General features: G+C 48.6%; 1 protein-coding gene across 5 annotated transcripts in view; it reads right to left on the bottom strand.

Moving 5' to 3' along the window:
- PLA1A (phospholipase A1 member A) overlaps window positions 1-20788 on the bottom strand; it is a 37642-nt gene that overhangs the window by 6999 nt on the left and 9855 nt on the right. For 4 of the 5 annotated variants that reach the window (XM_039545659.1, XM_039545646.1, XM_039545633.1 and 1 more), the window contains 8 exons: window positions 13623-13824; window positions 11930-12107; window positions 10619-10727; window positions 9092-9193; window positions 6826-6915; window positions 5320-5505; window positions 3637-3726; window positions 2507-2615 (listed from right to left, as the gene is read on the bottom strand). In XM_039545659.1, the coding sequence (XP_039401593.1) occupies window positions 2507-2615; window positions 3637-3726; window positions 5320-5505; window positions 6826-6915; window positions 9092-9193; window positions 10619-10727; window positions 11930-12107; window positions 13623-13824 (1066 nt within the window). The remainder of the gene's footprint in view (window positions 1-2506; window positions 2616-3636; window positions 3727-5319; window positions 5506-6825; window positions 6916-9091; window positions 9194-10618; window positions 10728-11929; window positions 12108-13622; window positions 13825-20788) is intronic. The other variant, XM_039545639.1, reaches the window with a different exon arrangement.

Raw genomic sequence — 20788 nt, 5'->3', positions numbered from 1 at the left:
CTTGATGAGATCTAAGGATCCTTCTATGGCAATCTGACACTTCATGAGAGGTGGGAGGCTCTGTCCCAATAGACCCCTCTCCTCCTCCAGGGGGATCTCTCTGTGTTATATGCCCTTACTCTTCAAAGGCTGGAGAATGTGTGGGTGTGGCTGTGTATCTTTCTTCTAATACCACATGATTAAAGCAGCTCTCCCAGATCAGCAAATATTCACTCCTCTGTCCCTCTGTCTTGTAATCCTATCCTGACACTCCAACAAATACAGCACCAAACGTTGCACAGATTGCCAGGAACATTATGAAGTGGGCAAAGCGTGGGGTGAGGGATGTTGTCTTCTTTGAAATGTCAGGTACTGGCCACTGCCAGCAAGAGGGTAAAGGACTGTAAGGACTATTGATAAGATCCACTAAGAAAAAGCCTGTTTTATAAAGAACAATGAGGCCTATTAATCCCTACTGTAATTGCCTTGATTTTAGTCGGGTTACATGGGAAGGAATTTGGCTCACTGTGTCTGGTTTGCAGGTCTCAGAAAATAAAATAAGAGAAATGAATGGTAAGAAAATGTAAAACAAACCAAGGGAAATCCTTCTTTCTGCAGCATGTACTCAACATGTGGGATTCACCCCCACAAACGGGAAGAGAGTCACTGGATTTCAAAGAAGATTGGTTAATTTTATTGCCAGTAATCCTGTGTGTGTGGAACTCTGGTTGACTTTAATGGGAGTGCTGTGTGTGGAGGCTCTGCGGGACTGAGCGCATGATGGCCAAACATTTCAAAGCTGGGTGGTCATAGTTAGGGTCCTAACTCCATATGTAGGCATAAAAAAACCCCAACCCCAACATGTTTTCAGAAGTGCTGAGCGCACACAAATCCTACTGAAGTCCCTGGGAGCTGCTGAGTGCTCAGCACGCTTGAAAGTCTGGTCACCTATTTAAGTGCCTAAATATGGACTTGGAAGCAAGCAGGCAACCAAGTTTGAAACTCTTGGCCTGATTATGTAGGAAGTGTAGGCCATAGCTGCGTGGGAAGCTTCTTCTGTATAACCTGAGGTGTGAATTTAAGCTGATATAGTTATACTGGTAGAGCCCACTCCAGGCAGACACTCTTATTATGGTATGAGAGGGTCTTTTTTCAGGTGAGATTATGTTGCTTGGAGAAGGGGTTTAAGTAAAACCAAAAAAAAGCCACTCTTATTCTGGATTAAAAGAGTGTGTGTGTGTGTGTGTGTGTGTGAGAGAGAGAGAGAGAGAGAGAGAAAGGGAGAAAGAGAGAGAGAGCAGTATAACTACAGACAAGGCCTTAGATTGCATGTCTGTAACTAGAGCCCTGCAAATCTTATATCCGCAGACCATGTTTGCAGATTGGATACGGATACAAATTTTGTATCCTCAGGGGGCTCTATCTGTAACCCAACCAATTTCCATGTTCTGTCCTTCTTGAGCTCACATGCCACCTGGTGGACATACTTAAATTACCAGAATGGCTGTTTGCCTCAAATAGTCATGATTGAGCCACCAAGGTTTAGAGTAGAGCGGGGCCCAGATCCAAGCACCTACACACACATTGTTGGGAAATGTAGACCTGGCCTTAAACTTTCCTGGGCTGAACTTGTCTGTAACTCAGAGGTTTGATTTGTATCTGTTCAAGCTCCAGAAGGTTGGCCGCTTATCTGAATTCATCTAAACTTCTTTGGTCTGCAACGTTAGGCTGGAAATCAATGGAGATGTACGGTGCTTCTTGTTACTGGCCAGGCTGGAAATCCCATGGAAACAGCCCTTCCCTGCTGCTCTTGGTCCCAGGCATAGAGGGCAGCACACTTCAAAGATCTGGACCGGACTTTGTGCTGAGTGGAGTTGCTGCTCGGCTCAACAGAAAGGGGCCATCTGGGAGCCAGCACACATCCTGCTGGAGGTTGAGGGAAGGGACAAAGGAGCTGTAGAAGCCAGCAAGACTGGCTCTGTGCCTGCTGGGCACTCTCCTTTGCTGGGGAAATCCCAGCGGAGTTAGGACACAGGGCAGGGAGGGGTCAAAGAATCTGGCCCTTTAATTCAGATACAATTTGGGGGAAGATGGCAGGTTCCAGATGGATCTTACTGTCCCGAACCTGCCTCTGTCCCCAGCCTCGGTGGATTCCCTTCTCCCAGGTTCATTGCTGAGTAACTGCAGTTACAATGGATCAGTTAACCTCTGTCCTGCTGCACAGAAACGCTTATGTCTCCACAGCCATTTTCAGCTCACATCTCAGGGGCATCAGGACAGCTGCCTGATTAGTCAGGTATGTATGGCCAGACCCTGGAAGGGAGGTTGGTGTTTGCTGGATGTCCCTCTCTTTGCCAGCAGTTAGGTTATCAACTACTCAGTTACATTACCAGGACACCTCGTGATGATTGCACGTGGTCACTTTTGCTACCGCTATGCATGTACATGGCTTAGGAGGCCATCCTTGTGCCTGCAACAAGGAAGACGAGGGAGTAAAGACAGGTCAGAGGTGCACATTGTCACTCACATGGTGATCTTCACACTGGCTGTAGAGTTGCTGCTGCGGAAGGTGATCTCAAGGTTGGTGACCAAGCTTCTCTTCTGCTGCAAGTGAAACTCCACCAGGCTGTGGTACACTGGGCAACAGACAGCACACGACAGAGTGAGGGCACAAGTCCTTGGCTGGACCATGCCTTCAGCATTAACCCTCGCCTTGTACCAATGGGAGGGCTGTCCGTCCTCACCCCCTGCATGCTCTGACCTCTCCAGCACCGTATGGAGCAGATTAAGCAGAGTTTTGACATAAAAAGGGAACAGGCTGCCTGCTCAATTGGACATATACTTGTTTACTGTTGGGACTCCATTCCTCACTGTTATTTTCTGAGAGTGAGAGTTAGACAGACATAGACAGAGCCAGAGAGTGGGGAGGGTGGCAGAGAGAAAATGAGGGTGTCGGCAGGAGCCATGTCACCTCTCGTATTAGTGTAAATCAGGAGTAACTCCACTGAGACTAGTGGAGTCACACAGGTGTAACAGTGGTGGAAGTGAGAGAAGAATCAGGCCTATTATCCTCTATAGTCTCCAAGAATGTGGCATGAAATGAGGCTGAGGGCCAGATCTCAAATGCCTTCTAGGGCCAGATTCTACTCTCAGGTACACTGGTGGAAAATGGAGTATCTCGCCAGGAGTCAATGGGTATGGAACTGGACGGAGAAGCTGGCCCATAACTCAGAAGAGGACAGTGGCTTGGGTTATCCCAGCATTTGTAACAGTGATGTTCTTCTGCAGCTGGTGAAAGCAGCCCCTTCTCCACGCCCCCAGTGTATAGCTGCTGAAGAAGGCCTAGGGATAGTGAGACTCGCTGAGGAGCGTGTTTGCGGGGCACGACAATGTCTGTGGTCCCTCACTGAGGACCATGGCACAGCACAATACAGGATTTCTGCAGCAGGTATTGAGGGATTTACAGAAGCTACCATGAAGCCAGATACCCTCTGAATCCATTTCTCAAAGCACCTACAGTTTCCACTGGGAGCAGGGGAAGGACCGACATGTTCCAGGCAACGACGGTGACTCTCTTCAGGAGCACTGACATAAATGGAAAGTCTCCATAGTTCATTCATGTCACCAGCCTGGCTTCCTTCTCTCTTTGCTACTTACTGCAGTACGGGGCTGAGGAGGCAGTCACCAAGTAAACCTTCACCTCCTCGGGGAGCTTTGCCACGCTGACTCCACCGCGCTCCAACAGCCCTAGGGGAAGAAATGAAGCCAAGGCAGAGGGGTAAAGGCCTGGAGGGAATGGGTGGCAGGAACACCTGATTCACTTCTCACCTATCCCACTATTTTGATGTGGATCAACATAGTCTTTACTTATCTCCAGCATCAGTGAGATCAGGAACAGGCCCACAGTGTCTGCATCCCAGCTGCTCTCCACAGCAGGGTTGCACCAGCACACCCAGTGTTACACCGCTGTGATCACCAGGGCAGCCAGCAGTAAGGAGAGTCACCTGGGCATCCAGGCATGCTCCATGATGACACTATTGTATCCTCTAGGCCTGATTCCCCACGGCCCTGCAGCCTGTGCCATCCTTTGCATCTGTCAAGTGAGTGTAAAAAGGCTTCCCAATCAGGGTGGTATGGTTTCACCCTCACTTTGTGCAGTGTGTACCTAGGGAAAACAGGCTGGCTGTGCTGGGGGGAGGGCTAGTGACTCCTGTTATGCATTTCCCCACCACCAGAGAAGGTACCATACCTTTCAGGGGCAAAATGCTTCCAGCCAGTGGCTTTCCAGCAGTGCACCTCCTCCCACCCCCAGCACAGCTCAGCCTCAGGGGAACATGAGAGAGTCCTCCCAGTACTGGAATGCAGCCACCTCTGGGGTGAAGAGAGCCACCGTTGACCAGCATCCTGATGTAGGAGCAATGGGTGGCTCTCAAAAGGATTGAAGTTCAGGTTCAGCTCAGTTTAGGGTAAACACTCTGGCTGCTTCTCTGAACTAGCCAAACTTTTTGACTTAAGTGCCCATTGGTCAGGCAGGTAAGTGAACAACATCTCCTATTGAATCTGCAGGTGGGAATGTAAGGGCTTATCCACACAAACATTGATTCCGTGGCAAGCTGGGGTGTAAATCTACCCTGCACTAGCCTGCTGTGCACTCAGTGTCCATGTGGACCCTGCTGATACACACTAATGGTTCGTTTGTGCACTTTGATTTCCTCCCATTTCATCAAAGCGCACTCGGGAGCGGTTAATGCACATCAGCAGGGTCCACACAGATACTTAGTGCGCAGCAGGATAGTGCAGGGTAGATTTACACCCCAGCTTGCTGTGAACTAAATATTAGTGTAGACAAGACCTGAGCAGGAACTGAATGACTCATACTGGAATTTGGCCAGGAGACCAGGGTTAACACTAGAGTTGGTCCCAAAGCACAGAACTCGGATTCTGATCTGAACTCAGATTTCTAACCTGCCCCACGTTCAGAGGAATTTGGATTCAGGATTTTGATTTAGCCCATTCAGAGGGAGGGGTCAGCTACAAATCTGACCTTTTTCAGACTTTGGCAGGGGAGCAGATCTGGGGACTTTGCTCAGATTCATTTCCTGCCTTTATGGAATGTGCCATTGGGTGTTCAGTGGCTGCAGGTGTTCGGAACCTTGGTTTTACATCTTATCCCACAGATGCACTTGGAATGCTTCCCTAGGCAGGTTTGAAACCTAGTAGCTCCTGACCATCCCCAGCTCAAAAAAAATCCAGTCTAAATGCCCAGCCCTGCAGCAAAGAACTTCAGGTTTCTACTCTCCTCTCCCTTTAGACAGTGGAGTTCCCAGGCTGATATCATACCTATTCTGGGACAGGAGAGCAGGAAAGGCTTGGAACAGTCCAGGCAGTGGCCAGCAAGAAAATTTTCGTGACTTGAGCATGGAAACGCCATCATAGGACAGGAATTCTCCAGGGCATTGACATAGAGATGTACCGCCCTCATGTGATCACAGATCAGATAGTTATACCCTGCAAGAAAAAACAAGACTACAGGTACGGTGACCAGGAAGGGACTGACCTCTTGAGCCAATGTGGACGCTCTATGCATTTCTAAGGAGCCCAGCACAGTAATAGCTAGGGTGCAAGTTAAGAAGCACTTTATTCTGTCTGCGAAGGACACATCAGGTACAATTTTCAAAAGTGCCTAAGCAATGTAGGCATCCAAGTCCCACTGAAAGTCAAGTCACTTAGGGTAGGTCTATACTTACCTGCCGGGTCGACGCGTAGAGTTCGACTTCTCGGAGTTCGAACTATCGCGTCTAATCTAGACGCGATAGTTCGAACTCCGAACGCGCTCCCGTCGACTCCGGAACTCCACCACCGCGGAGTCGATGGGGGAGCCGCGGACTTCGATTCCGCGGCGTCTGGACGGGTGAGTACTTCGAACTAAGGTAGTTCGAGTTCAGCTACGCTATAGCTATGCTATTTGCATACGAACTTGCGTACCTTAGTTCGACCCCCCCCCCCCCCCTTAGTGTAGACCAGGCCTTAGATGGTTTTGAAATTTTCATTCCAAATCCCCTCCACTCATCCTTTCCAGGGCAGCTGTGGACTAAGCAAAAGGCTGCAATTCAGGAGTCATAGGTATTAGCTGCCAGTTCTGCCTCTAACTCACTGTGTGACTGTGAGCAATTCACTCGGCCTCTCTTTGTTTCAGTTTCCCAATCTAGAAAATGATGCTACGGATACGCATCCTTCTTTATAAAGCGCTCTGAGGCCTACAGATGGAGAGCCCTATATACAGTAAATTCTAAGGCCTAATCCACATTAGAAAAAGTTTGCCAGCAAAGCTGCACTGACAAGCCCTCTCGGTGTAGATGAAGCTTATACCAGAAGAAAAGGTTTTCTGCCATTATAGCTTATACTGGTTCCCGAAATGAAATAAGTGATACTGGCAAAATAATGTTTTTTTTTCTGGGTAGAACTGCATTTACACTAGGGCTTTTGCTGGTATACAAATATCATTAAAAAAAAATCACCCCCTGGGTACAGGCAAAAGTTTCTAGTGGAAACCTGGCCTCAGTGTGATTTGCATTTCAGCTGTTATGTTGTTGCATAATCACAGGTAGTGTTATCTGGGCAGTCTTCTTCTCTGACTGCTGAGAGGCAGCTTCGGCAAGATGGGCCGATCTTGTATGATACCGTCATGCTATGGCTTGTCCTTTACACATTTACTGTCCTGCTGTAGTGTCTGCCACACCCCTGCCCTGGCTCAGGTGGGAATTGTTAGTCAAGCAGCAGCTTTACAGGCTGACCGATTGGAATGAAGGGAACGTCCCTTGACAACTTGCCGTGAATCCTTCTCACCTAATGAGATGAACCGGGGGCATCCAGGCTGGTCTTTGCCTCCATTGATGAAGTAATCAATATGGCCTACAGGAATCCGGATACCAAAATCTGAAAGGAGCGAAAAACCCTGCTGAGCTATTATTCCTGCTTCTCCTTCTCTAGGGAAACATTCTAGAGGAAGCTGCTATTTTCCATGTTCCAAAGTCCTAAGAACAGGATGTACCTAACAGTGTCCGAGCTGGCCCCAGGCCCACACACAATATGCTGGTTTCTTCACCAGTCTAAGGGAGGATTTCAGGTGTCTTGCCATCTGTTTGCACTGTATAGATTGCTCCATCCTTGTGTATTGAAGCATGGAGGAGAGTGTTCACCTGGGCCTTTGTTTTAATGGGACTTTAACACTGAAGGAAACTGAATGGGAGAAACCTTAATTTGGGAAATGATTTTCTGGTCACCTTTTTGCTGTTTTTCCTTTACTCTATTTGCAGAGATCTGTAACTGAATTAGAAGTTGTTTCCCCCTCCCTCATGGGCTACCCTGCCTGATCCCCAGTGGTGTCAGTGTCCTGGCTTTGTGACTTTATGGTGTGTTTCCCAGGACATGACTGTGAGGTCATCAGTCACCATTGTGACTTCACTGCAGGAGAAGATGATAGGCTGCGATGAAGGGCAAGACTTTTTCCATGTTCTTGCCCTGCATAATTATCTGTGAGAGGCAGTGATATGTAGTGGTTAGAGCACAGGAGCGGGAGTCAGGAGGCCTAGATTCCATGCCTGGCCCTGCCACTGATGATCTCTGTATTTTTGGACACATCACTTAGTGTCTCTGGGCATCAGTTTCCCTCTGCTGTAAAATGGAAATGATACTGACTTCCCGGGAGTTATGAAGCTTAATTCGTAAGTCTCTATAGAGAGCTTTGTGGTCTTCAGAGGACAGGTGCTACAGAAAGGCAAAGCATTATTATTCTATAACATCTTTCATCTAAATTGACCCTAAGCGCTTTACAAAGGTTACTAAGTAATTGTACTATCTCTGGGTCTGATTCTGCTGTTGCTTACACCAGAATAAATGTGAAGAAACTCCCCTGAAGTCAGTGGAAGGAGGAGGAGGGAGGCCCTACATACTCACAGGAATCACTGGGAATGTTCAACAGAGCCCATTAGTGCAGTGTAACAGTTTAGGACAGGAAGTGAAGGAGAATATTGAATTGAAATCTCCAGGGGCATTTTGGGAGCAGTATGTAATGACCAGAGATGACATAAGGTGACGACACTGGATCTTGCACCCCAACCTTTGCAAAAGCTGCCAAGGAATCTATAATGGCAATATATTGTCAGGGCCTCAGGTTGTTCAGGAATTGAAAGGAAACCTTCTCCTCTGCCCAATCTTGGAGGAGCTGGACTGATTAGTTTCAGCAGAAACAATCTTCAGGTGAAACCAGGAGCTATGCTGAGCTGGTCCCAGCAGAAGCTCTCTCTGTGTGTTTCTGCACCTGACTTCCTGCCCATTCATTGATCCTGCTGCTTTCAGGTGCTGGGGATGAAGAGAGACAAAGGGAGGAGCAGTATTTGAGAATTTTTTGACATTATCTGTGTCTACGCTGGGGAAATTTACAATGTCGTTCTCAGGGGTGCTATTGTTGGTAGGGCTTCTAGTATAGACAAAGCTCTCATGGCCAGATTGATTTTTACTATCGTTTGAGTTAAGCCTTCTGGAAAGCAAATCTAACCAAAACACATCCACATCCTAATGTGAGACTTGAGCCTATTATCTTCTGACCTAGAAGGAAGAGCCACCGAGGGCCAGATTAACCCAACTCTGGGTCCCAGGCAAACAGACACTTTCTAGGCCCCTCTCTTCTAATAACAAACAGCGCTATAGTCTGCTCACCTCAGCCGGGCTGGTCATGGTGTAGATCTGCCAGGGCTGGCTGCTCGTCTTGCCACTGCTTGGGGCACTGCTCACCATGACAGAAGGGCAGCCAGGCCAGACTTGAGGGGCACTGCAACCCGGCGCACCAGGTTGCAATGCCATTCACTCAAGTGAGTGAAGTTCTTTCAGTTTGCACACAAATTTGCATTGGTAAAAAAAATCACCTCCCTCCTGCCCCCTCCCCCAAAATGTGGGCCCTAGGCGGGTGCCTGGTTTGCCTCTGTGTGAATCTGGCCTTGGAGCTAGCCGCTGGGCCACACTGACAGCTATACACTAACCACGTTCCCGGGCATTAATGATGAATGCAGGGTGGGGAGAAGCAGTGGGCTGAAAAGAATAGAAACCAGATTACTGTCTGTATCGGTGTGAATGGCTTCCACAAAGAGAGCATCTCCAGGATCCAGGCGCTCCTCACGGCTGGCTTTTGTGTACTTGGGCCCCGCAGGATCCAGCCCTGTACCAAGATAGAACTAAAGTCTTAACAGCAGACACACTGCCACCCTCTTCCCCCTAAGAGAGCCAGTGCAGACTCTAGAACCAGCCTTGGGTTGGAAGAGTTTAGGTTAGCACCGAGAAATCCAGATGCTGATCCAAGTGTCTTCAGGCTGCAAAAGGGAACAGGAAATCGGATATAATTTCTGGTATGCTTGTGAAATCACAGGGTGGGAATGAGTGGGGAAAGGGAATTGCCAGAAGGTATTGATGCCTGTAATTTACCTGGCAGAGGTAAAAGGGGAAAGAAGGAAGACACATATTGAGCTACTGTTACAAGTTAAAAGGTTCAGAAAGGGCAGAAGGCCCTGAATGTGAAGTTGGTGAGCGTGTAATTACTGGGGAAGAAAGTGATGCTACTTTTATATGCCTGGCGAGGATGTAAATAATAATGTTACTGTTGAAGGTGAATCTCAAAATGCTTACGAGGAAACAGAGGAAGAGCAATGCGCCAATTTCCCCTTTTGCTAAATAACTTGGGCCATAACATATACACAGACCTAACATCAGACTAAACTAATCATAATAATGCATGTATTTTTTAAATGTAGAGGAAGAGGATTGTGGTGCAGGTAGCTAGACGGACTGTCTTGTATGTAATGCACCTCTGAGTGTAAAGTGTGCCCTGTGACTGAGCTAGCTCAACATGGCAGCTCTACAGAGTGAGTCACACACACTGTGCTCTCTCCTGGGAGCTGTACTGTTGTTCCTGCTTGTTGTTGTTCTTCCTTAATTGGAAATAAAAGCTATTCACTTGAAAGCATGTATTTTGTTCTTTTTGTATTGGAAACATAGGAGTGATCTTTGTGCTGAGGGGCCAGCAAGGACCATCTGATGCAAGCTTTTTTTGGTGGTTCCCCTAGAACCAGGTCCAATTAGGCTTCCCAGCCAGGACATTTTTCCTCCAAGATGGTACAAGCTATGAGCTGAAAGGGTCAGCTCTTTATAATTCATTCCTATTGCTCTCGGTCACACACAATCCTTTGGTATTGGTCTGAACATACAAAACTATTCTCAAGCATTAATGCTTTGATTCCCATGGGGTCTAGATTTCCCATCATTAACTGATGGTGCAGTGACAACTGGTCTCCACTCACCCAGCAAGTGGTGTGAATTTTATTATTTGACTGTGTGTGAAAATGTTACGGGCTCTTCACAGTCTGAACAGTGAGACCTGCAAATGAAATCCTGTGCTCATCAGAGGGTTGCTGGCCATTATTCCAAGGAAAAACATTCCTGAACCGCTCTGTAGCTCAGAAGTACCCACAAGCCCAAGACTTCTCAGCTAAAGGACCATTATCAATTCCTTCCCATCAACCTTGACATGCTCTTTCTGTCCTCACAGTTCAGGGCCATTGAGAGAATCTTGGACCCAATGTTACAATACCTGTAATCCTTCCCAGCTGGCCTCCATGGAACTGCCCCACCAGACCTGCAACATGTGCTCCAAGGCTCACCCCAATGAGGTGGATAGATGTCCCTGACACTCCGAGTGCCTGAGGAATTGGTAATAATAGTTAGTACTTTTCATCCCAGGGTCTCAAAGCACTTTTCAGAGGTGAGTCTATTATTTACCCCCATTTTACAGATAGGAAAACAGAGGCACAGGGAAAAGTGATCTACACAGTCACACAGCAGATCAGTGGCAAAGCCTGGTTTGCTGACCCCTGTCCTGTGCACTGCTCATCGGCTGCACAGCTTCTCTCAGTGCATAGGATCGGTAACCAGAGAGAAATGAAGAGTGGTGGATATTATCCTTACTTAGTTCTTTCTGACATACTGATCACGGACACAAGATCACTCCAAGTCAGAGCGGTCATCTCCTCCAGCCCCTTCATGTTCCCTCCCCTTGGGCTATCTTCACTCTGGAGCACTTCCCTCAGAACCTCCTAGTTGGGTGACACTGCCCCAGCACCTGGATGTCCCTTCAGCAGGAACAAGGACAAGATCTCTCTCGTGGCTTCGTCACCTCCCCACCCCATGCTGATGTTGTTTTCTCTTGTTTCATTGGTTTTAGTTGCATAGGTTAGATTCCATTGACTTGAATGGGACTAAAGCACTTACTTCTGAATAAGGGTCAGTATGAAGTGATATGATACCATGAGTCCTACCCTAGTTAAATATAATGGGATGCAACAGATACAGGGCAATACATTCTGAGGCAATACAGTATAATGGGACAGGACACAACACATTTGTCCTATCACCTCAGCTTTGATAGTGTTTGAGACCCACTTTTCACAGGTGTAAACGATGTCACAAGGGGAAAGCAATGGAGGATCAAGGCCTGTGCCTGCAATATGTGAGGATACAATATGGTGCAGGGCCTGTGATATAGACAGGACAATGCAGTATGGTACAATGCAATATAGTGAAACACAATGCTAGGCACTCCAGAGTGTGACAATCTATACAATACGGTAAATGAGAGGGGGCAAGAGGTGGAAAAAGGCAGTGTCCTTAGTACACAGACCCATGGATTGATGGGTTGGAGCAGCAGATGACAGCTCAGTGCACAGCTGGGCTGTGATACTGAGGAGGAAGAGGATCTGGGTATCTGTTTGGCCACTGCAGTGAGCTTATTATGGAATAAACAGCAGAGGTCAGAGTGGAAGCTACTGTCTGGGTTGGTTTGCATTTGCACCTGTTTCTGTCCCTTGGCCATGCTCCTCCCACCCAGACATTCATTTCCACCTACCAGCAACTTGCTGATGAAATGAGAGATCTCTATGCTCAGCTTCATGACATTTTCCACAGCACCAGGGTAGGTTCTTGTAGCTCCATAAACCCAGTCAACTGCGACCACATTCACCTTGGCAGCTCGGAATAATGCACCCACGAGTCCATTGATCCAGGAGGGCTTTGTGCCCAGTGCTCTGGAGCCATCAGAAATAAATATGTCAGATGCCTTCCAAAATGGGGCACGCACATACGCAGACTTCCCCTCTGGGGTGGTGTCTCAAAAATCTCACCTGCTGGATAGGTGAAAGTTTTGTCTACTCTCAGACAGCCCCAAACAGTCTTCCTTCACTGCAGTTCACAGACTGTTTTCACCTACAGCCATTCTGCCCGTTATGAGTCAGAAAGAAACCAAACATTTACATGATGAAAACTAACACCTGCAGTGACAACAGCTTGAGTGAAATTGCCAGAGGCATCAGTCTTGCAAGCTGATCACCAGCTGAGGTCAAGAAGAAATTTCCTTCCATAGAGAGAGTATAGTCTAGTGAACAGAGTAGAGGTCTAGGCACCAGGAGCTCCTAGTCCCAGCTCTGCTACCAGAGACCTTTGGCAAATCGTATAAGTCCAGATTTTTAAAGGCATTTAGCGCTGGAACACCAAATTGATTTAGAAGCCTAAATCCCATTCTTAAAAGGGATTTAGGCACTCAAGAGCCAAAATCCTGTCAATTGTCCATGGTATTTGGATTTTGGCTTCCAAGTGCCAAAACCCCTTTTAAAATGAGGTTTAGCCTCCTAAATCAATTACAATGTTGAGTGCAGCGATGCCTAAATACCTTGAAAAATTTGGGCTTTAACCTCTCTGTGTCACAATTCCTCTTCCATAAAATGATATGTATTTACCTCTGCATGTATTTTATTTATTGATTTCATTTTATACTGTCTCACCCTTCCCAGAAATTAAACTAATATGATTTAAAATCAGCTATGGGCTGGCTGATGCTCCCACAATAAAAGAAACCCACCAAATGGCCACAGCTTTAAAAACCCCGGCTCAAACTCCCTGCCTCCAGGATGAGAAGAAGAAAGGTGGGTTTGGCAGGCTTCCTAGCAGGTTAAGAAATCCAAGCGCTGAATGGCCGGGGGGACAGAGGGAGAAAACTCCAAAGCAAAGACTCTTCATGACGAAAACTAGTAAAAAAAACAGGGGGGAGACTGAATTTGGGGAGGGGGTGGGGGGATATCCCTAATTTTTTAAACCTGTGGAAATTTGAAATTTTAACATTTAATTGAAATGTTGAAATTTGAGGTATTTTGACCAGCTCTGCAGCTCGTCTCAAGATGAGGGTGAATTAATGTCACAAAAAGTATATTAACATTTTCTCCATTTTTTTTTGGTTGGAATTAGAAATGTTGACTAGATTTTTCACTGATATTTTGAAATTCAGGTCTTTTGACATGGAATATCTTCCCCTCCAATTTAAGCACCTGGCCTGATTGTGGATTATAAACTCTTTGGGGCAGGGAATATCATTACATTCTAGGTTTGTGCCGTGCCTACCACCCGGGGGTTCTGGTCCATGACCAAGGCTCCTAGGTGCTATGGTAATACAAATAATAAATAATAGCAGCTGAGGTATGACATGAGGAGAGAGAAGCAGATCTCTGAGGTAGCTGGGACTGAAAGTGTCCAGCTCGGTTTATGCTCACCTGAAGCCATGGATTATTATCTTGGTGTCCAGGCTGGTATTGAAGTTGGAGTTCTTGATGTCATCGCCAAGTGATATCAGCTGCCCACAACTGGGGTTTGAGGAAGTGAACAGAAGAAACTGGACCTTAAGTTTCGTGCCCTGTAAGAAGCTTGCAGTCTGAAAGTCAGAGCAGGGCTGCACTGGGACATAGGCCTCCTGCCCTGCAGTGAGAAAGAAACAAAAACATGCATGCCTAGTCTGTGTATGCCCACTGGGAAAGAGCAAATGGAGGGGAGGGGGACGATGGGCTTGTAGTTAGGGCACTGCACTGAGACATTGGAGATTGGGGTACAATTCTCTACTCTACCACAGCCTTCCAGTGTGATCTTCAGCAGGTCACGTAATTTTTCTGTGCCTCCTTTTCCCACGTAAAATGAGGATAGTACTCTTGTGGCACTGAGGCCTATTGATGGTTCACTACTGTGTGTCAGCAACTCATCAGCCCTGACCTACTCACTGCACCTAACATACTGTTGTCATAATCTATCGTATACAAACTGATAACATGCTGGTCCCAAAAATCATCACGTGGTATATTCACGGGGATGTACAGAGAGTTATAAATATGTGCTGGAATTATGTTCTTAAAATGTGCTTGGCAAGCAATACGTAGTCCAGTCTGCCCTAGACAAAAGACTGTGTATTTGCTTTTCTGACCAGCCAGGCAGAGATAATGAAGGTCAGGGCCGGCTCCAGGCACCAGCTGAGCAAGCATGTGCTTGGGGTGGCCAAGGGGAAGGGGCGGCACGTCGGGCTCTTCAGCAGCAATTCGGTGGCGGGTCCCTTGGTCCCTCTCAGATGGAAGGAGCTGCCGCCAAATTGCTGCTGAAGAAGAAAGCGGTGCAGTGGAGCTGCCTCCGATTGCGGCTTTTTTTCTTTTGTTGTTGCTTTTTTTCTTCGCTTGGGGCGGCAAAAACCCTGGAGCCGGCCCTGATGAGGGTACATCTACATAAAAGGTAAACAGAGCTGACAAGTGGGGGAGAAAACAGCCAGGTGTCTACACCTCAGCAGGAAAGAGAAACTTCGTCTGGGCTTCCTTTTCAAGAATACATTTCAAAGGTTTACTGGACTATGACAAGAGGGGGAGAGAACCACTAATTTAAGTTATCCTTCACCTGTGGAGACAAAGAAACCAAGCACTGGTCATTCAGACTGGAAGAAAGATGGGTGAGAAAAACTTCTTTGAACAAAGGACTCTAGTTTGTTAAGTTAGATTGAAGTCTTAGAAGTGTATTCTTATTTTTGTTTGTTTGTAACCATTTCTAGCTTTATTCCTTATACTTGGTATCACTTAACCCAATATTCTTTTATTAATAAACGTACCTCTTTTTTTTTTTAATTTACTATAAACCATCTCCGTGCTTTAGTTGAAGTGGAGGGTTTGCCAACACCAGTTAAATTAATAAGCTGCTGTATACTGTCTCTTTCAAGGAGCAATGAACTATATAAAGTTCTGTGAGTGCTACAGCCATTGGGGCTGAGCACTGCAGATAGACGTCTCTGGGGAACTCGGGAATTGGGGTTCACTGATTGTTACCTGCTAGGCAAGGTTTGGACTGGCAGGATAATAAAGAGTTTGCTGGCAAGGCAGACAAGCTGGTGTGGCAGGGAGCTGACAGACGCAGCCCAGCCAGGGCCGCCCAGAAGATTCCGGGGGCCTGGGGTCTTCGGCGGCGGGGGGCCCTTCCGTTCCAGGACCCGCCGCCGAAGTGCCCCGAAGACCCACGGCGGGGGCTGCCCCGCCGCCGAATTACCGCCAAAGCGGGAACCGCCGCCGAAGTGCAGCCCGGTCTTCGGCGGTAATTCGGTGGCGGGGGCCCCCACCGCGGGTCTTTGGGGCACTTCGGTGGCGGGTCCCGGAACGAAAGTGCCCCCGCCGCCGAATTACCGCCGAAGACCGAGCTGAACTTTGGCGGCGGGTCCCGCTTCGGCGGTAATTCACCGGTGGGGGGTCCTTCTGCCCCGGAGCGGAAGGACCCCCATGCCGGCGAAGACCGGGAGCGGAAGAAGCTCCGGGGGCCCGAGCCCCACAAGAGTTTTCCGGGGCCCCCGGAGCGAGTGAAGGACCCCGCTCCAGGGCCCCCGAAAAACTCTCGTGGGGGCCCCGGCAGGACCCGGGGCCTGGGGCAAATTGCCCCTCTTTCCCCCCCCTCTGGGCGGCCCTGAGCCCAGCCGCAGCAAAGCTCTCATTTGCTGAGGCTGGGAGGAGTAACAGTGATTCTTAGGCTTGGAAACCCCAGCAGATAGATCAGCTAGAGTCGTAACTATTCAGATTGTGACGTTTTGGGGGCAGGGACAGTCTTTTGCTCCGTGTTTGTACAACACGTGACCCAATGAAGCTCTGACTGGCTTCAGAAAGGCCCAGACTGTTGACATACCTCTGTGAAGCACATGCCCACTCTGGTCTGTGTAATTCTTGCATGTGTTTTTCCACCTCCACCCTCCAGCATACCTGGCTACTCTCTCTTAGTCACTGGAGAGCTAGAGACGGCTCTCTCCAGATCCTATCAGCAACACAGTGAGCACCAGCCAGAGAGGATCACTCAAGAGCAAAGTAAGGTCCCTCTTTAGTCCCTTAAGGCAGAGCTCCCAGCCCCCACCTGCATGACAACACATCTGCTACAGTGCCCCAAACGGTTGTTTATTCTGTGTGCTGCATTCGTCATTCTGAAAGCAGTACAAGCTCCCTGTTAACATAGGCTGTTATATTGGTCTAACTAGAGTGGTATAATTATGCTGGTGTAGTTAGGCTGGTAAATTTCCCTATGTAAACAAGCCCTTAGTGTTTTGTTTAGTCCGTTGCCATAGTATGCAATCTGCCAGGTATATTGTGAAATTAAATGTATTATTATTTGTAAGGTGCTTTAAAATCTTTGCATGGAGAACACTACAGAAATGCTATATTTTTATATGCTCAGTGACACTTTTACATGCATGCATATATTGTGCAGAAATGACATAGGTGACAATTTGAAAATGTGCCTTTTAGGTCATATTCATCCTTGGTGCAACTGTGACGCTCTGTACCTCGGGGGAACACCCTGCACCCCCATGTTCATCCTTATAATATGATTGTATGGTATCCAATGCAAAGTTTGTCATGTCGGGTGTCTTCAGAAGGCTCATGATGCACTGAGCATTGTGGTTGTAGTAATGTTATAGGCTGTAATTTCATGTATACAGTTATGAGGCTGAAAATATATCCTCATGGCTTAAAACAAGCCCAGGCAAAACTCTCCAGGGGGGCAGTTCACACCTCATCAGGCCATGTATGGGACAAACCCAGCCCAGCCTCACAGGAACAATGTACACTGGCCTAGGCAGTAACAGAGGATCTGTTGGACTCTCGCATAAGTCACCCCCCGCTTCCCTTGGTCATTTTGGGACTATGATGAGATAATGCTCACCTGACTCTGAAGGGGATGGGGTCAAGGCCATGAGGGAAGAAAGAACATGATAAAAGGGAGAGATGTTTGCCATGCTCTCTCTCTTCCACCTCCGTCTACAGACACCCACCAAACAAGTGGAGTGCTGATCAAAGGGGAGAGCCTGGCTGAAGGGCAACCAGCCTGTGGTGAGAAGCATCTAAGTTTGTAAGGGCACTGAAAATGTTAAGATCAGTTTAGAATGTGTTTTGCATTTCATTTGACCAAATCTGACTTGTTGTGCTTTGACTTATAATCACTTAAAATCTATCTTTCGTAGTTAATAAATCTGTTTGTTTATTCTGCCTGAAGCAGTGCATTTGGTTTGAAGTGTGTCAGAGACTCCCCTTAGGATAACAAGCCTGGTGCGTATCAATTTCTTTGTTAAACTGACAAACTCATATAAGCTTGCAGCATCCAGCGGGCATAACTGGACACTGCAAGACGGAGGTTTCTAGGGTTGTGTCTGGGGACAGAGATATTGGCTGGTGTCATTAGGTTGCACAATCCAAGCAGCGGCTGGCCAAAAGTGCTCACTCATGTAGCTGGGAGCAGCTTACATGCCAAAGGCTGTGCGTGAGCAGCCCGGAAGTGGGGGTTATCTCAGCAGAGCAGAGTAAGTCTGGCTCCCAGAGTTGAGGATTGGAGTGACCTAGCAGATCAATGGTCCAGATAACACCAGAGGAACATCACAGCAACCCCACTGAAAAGCTTGACTCTTCTCCATGCTCATTCTCTCTCCACTACACCCTAAACTTTTGTTCCTTCTCTAAACAACCTCGAAGCCATGTTTAAAACAGAAACAAGAAATCCCCTTACAAATCATTCATTATCATATCATCAGAATCATAGAATATTAGGGTTGGAAGAGAACTCAGGAGGTCATCTAGTCCAATATCCTGCTGAAAGCAGGGCCAACATCAACTAAATCATCCCAGCCAAGGCTTTGTCAAGCCGGGCCTTAAAAATCTTCCTAGGTAACCCATTCCACCACCTTCCTAGTGAAAAAGTTTTTCCCTAATATTTAACCTAAACCTCCCCCACTGCAACTTGAGACCATTACTCCTTGTTCTGTCATCTGTCACTACAGAGAACAGCTAAGCTCCATCCTCTTTGGAAGCCCCCTTCAGGTAGTTGAAAGCAGCTATCAAATCCCCCCTCACTCTTCTCTTCTGCAGACTAAATAACCCCAGTTCCCTCAGCCTCTCCTCGTAAGTCATGTGCCCCAGCCCCCTAATCATTTTCATTGCCCTCTGCTGGACTCTCTCCAATTTGTCTCCATCCCTTCTGCAGTGGAGGGCCCAAAACTGGACCCAGTACTCCACATGAGGCCTCACCAGTGCCGAATAGAGGGGAATAATCACTTCCCTCGATCGGCTGGCAATGCTCCTACTAATACAGCTCAATACGCTGTTGGCTCTTGTAGCGGTGTGGCGACTTACTAGCACGGCGCCTCCCGCTGGTCATCCTGGGAATTAGCTCTCCAGCCTTTGGAGCACCTTCTGCTGGCCAACGTCCCGCTTGCCGCTGGCCCCCGTGTCCCTCCCGGACCCTGGTGCCCCTTTACCCAGAGGTTATGCCCACTGCAGCAACCCACAATCTGGGTCTCCCCACTCAGGGGAAACCTCAACCCCCTATCTCCACCTCGCCTCAGTCTTTGGCTACTGCCAGGCACCATGTAGCCCCCATTCACTGGGGCAGACTGCAGTGTACAAGCCACTCATCATAGGCAAAGCGGTTTGGACCTGCTGCCTCTGCCTACCCTTGGCTGCCCCTCTGCAGTCCCAGTACCTTTCCAGCCTTTATCAAGGCCTGCAGCCTGGGGAATTTCCAGGCTGGAGCTCCCCAGCTCCTCTAGCCTTTCCCCAGCCCTGCTCCACTCAGGTACCCTGCTCAGCTCCCAGCAGCCAGGCCCTCCTCTCTCAGGAAGATAGAGAGAGACTGTGTCTTAGCTCCAGCCTACCAGCCCCTTTATAGGGCCAGCTGTGGCCTGATTGGGGTGTGGCCTCATCTGAGGCTGTTCCCCCAATCAGCCTAGGTTCCCTACTACAGCCGTCTCCCAGGGCTGTTTTCAGCCCGTCAGGGCAGGAGTGGGGTTACTGCCCTGCTACAGCCTTCTGGGCAACAGGGGCACACTGCTGACTCATATCCAGCTTCTCGTCCACTGTAATCCCCAGGTCCTTTCCTGCAGAACTGCCACTTAGCCAGTCGGTTCCCAGCCTGTAGCAGTGCATGGGATTCTTCCATCCTAAGTACACGACTCTGCGCTTGTCCTTGTTGAACCTCATCAGATTCCTTTTGGCCCAATCCTCCAATTTGTCTAGGTCACTCTGAACCCTATTCATATCCTCCAGTGTATCTACCTCTCCCCCCAGTTTAGTATTATCTGCGAACTTGCTAAGGGTGCAATCCATCCCATCATCCAGATCATTAATAAAGATGTTGAACAAAACCAGCCCCAGGACCGACCCCTGAGGCACTCCGCTTGATACCGGCTGCTAACTAGACATTGAGCCATTGATCACTACCAGTTGAGCCCGACAATCTAGCCAGCTTTCTATCCACCTTTTAATCCATTCATTCAATCCATACCTCTTTAATTTGCTGGCAAGAATACCGTGGGAGACCGTATCAAAAGCTTTGCTAAAGTCAAGATATATCACATTCACCGCTTTTCCCATATCCACAGAGCCAGTTGTCTCATCATAGAAGGCAATCAGGTTGGTCAGGCATGACTTGCCCTTGGTGCAGAGGTGAAAGTAAGTTGGTATGGTCCGGTACGGCGTACCAGCAAGAGCCAGTACGCCGTGCCGGACTGGACCGGCTTCCGCGGTAGTGATTTAAAGGACACAGGACTCCAGCCGCTGCGGGGAGCCCCGGGCCCTTTAAATCCCCACCGGAGCTCTGGCAGCCAAGCTCGGGCGGGGATTTAAAGGGCCCGGAGCTCTGCAGTGGCTGGAGCCCCAGGCCCTGTAATTCGCATCTGAGCCCCAGGGCTCCCAGCTGCCTCTGCAGCTGGTAGCTCTGAGGTGATTTAAAGGCCCTGGGGCTCCCAGCCACAGCCAAAGCCCAGGACCTTTAAATCTTGAAAGGCCACGCCTCTTCCTGTTGAGGCCACTCCCCCGCTCAGGACTCCGGCGTATCGGTAAGTCCTTTAAGTTACTTTCACCCCTGCCTTGGTGAATCCATGTTGACTATTCCTGATCACCTTCATCTCCTCCAAGTGCTTCAAAATGCTATCCCAACTGAGGACACTATAAAAATATCCTGGAGGGACCATTGTTGAATGTTGCAAGGAGCTGAGAGTCAAGAAACTCAGGGCTCAAGTCTCCCACTGCAGGATATGAGAATCTCCCACTGAAATCTATTGAGACTTACCCATGCCTGTGTGGATGGGGAAAGGAGAACTGGGCCCAGGGGTTGCATTTCTGACCATGGGCGGCAGGTTATATATTTGTGTGGGGCCCAGGCCCCAGCAATATTCAGGGCTGGGCGCCCTGCTCCAGCAATAGTTGGAGCTGGGTCTCTTCCCGCCCCCCCCGGTCCTGCCTGGATCGGCCCCAGCCACCGCAGGTCTCCCCCCGCCGCCGCGACCCTGCCTGGAGCAGGTCCCAGCCCCCGCCTGCCACCCCCCCTCCACGTGTTTCCCCCCCCTCCGCTGCGTTGTGTTGCATCCCTGCCTGACCGAACGCAGCGCGCC

This window comes from Mauremys reevesii, linkage group 1 (assembly GCF_016161935.1).
Source record: "Mauremys reevesii isolate NIE-2019 linkage group 1, ASM1616193v1, whole genome shotgun sequence".
Classification (NCBI taxonomy): domain Eukaryota; kingdom Metazoa; phylum Chordata; order Testudines; family Geoemydidae; genus Mauremys; species Mauremys reevesii.
Note: the sequence above shows the minus strand (reverse complement) of the source record. Positions and strands in the feature narration are given on the sequence as shown.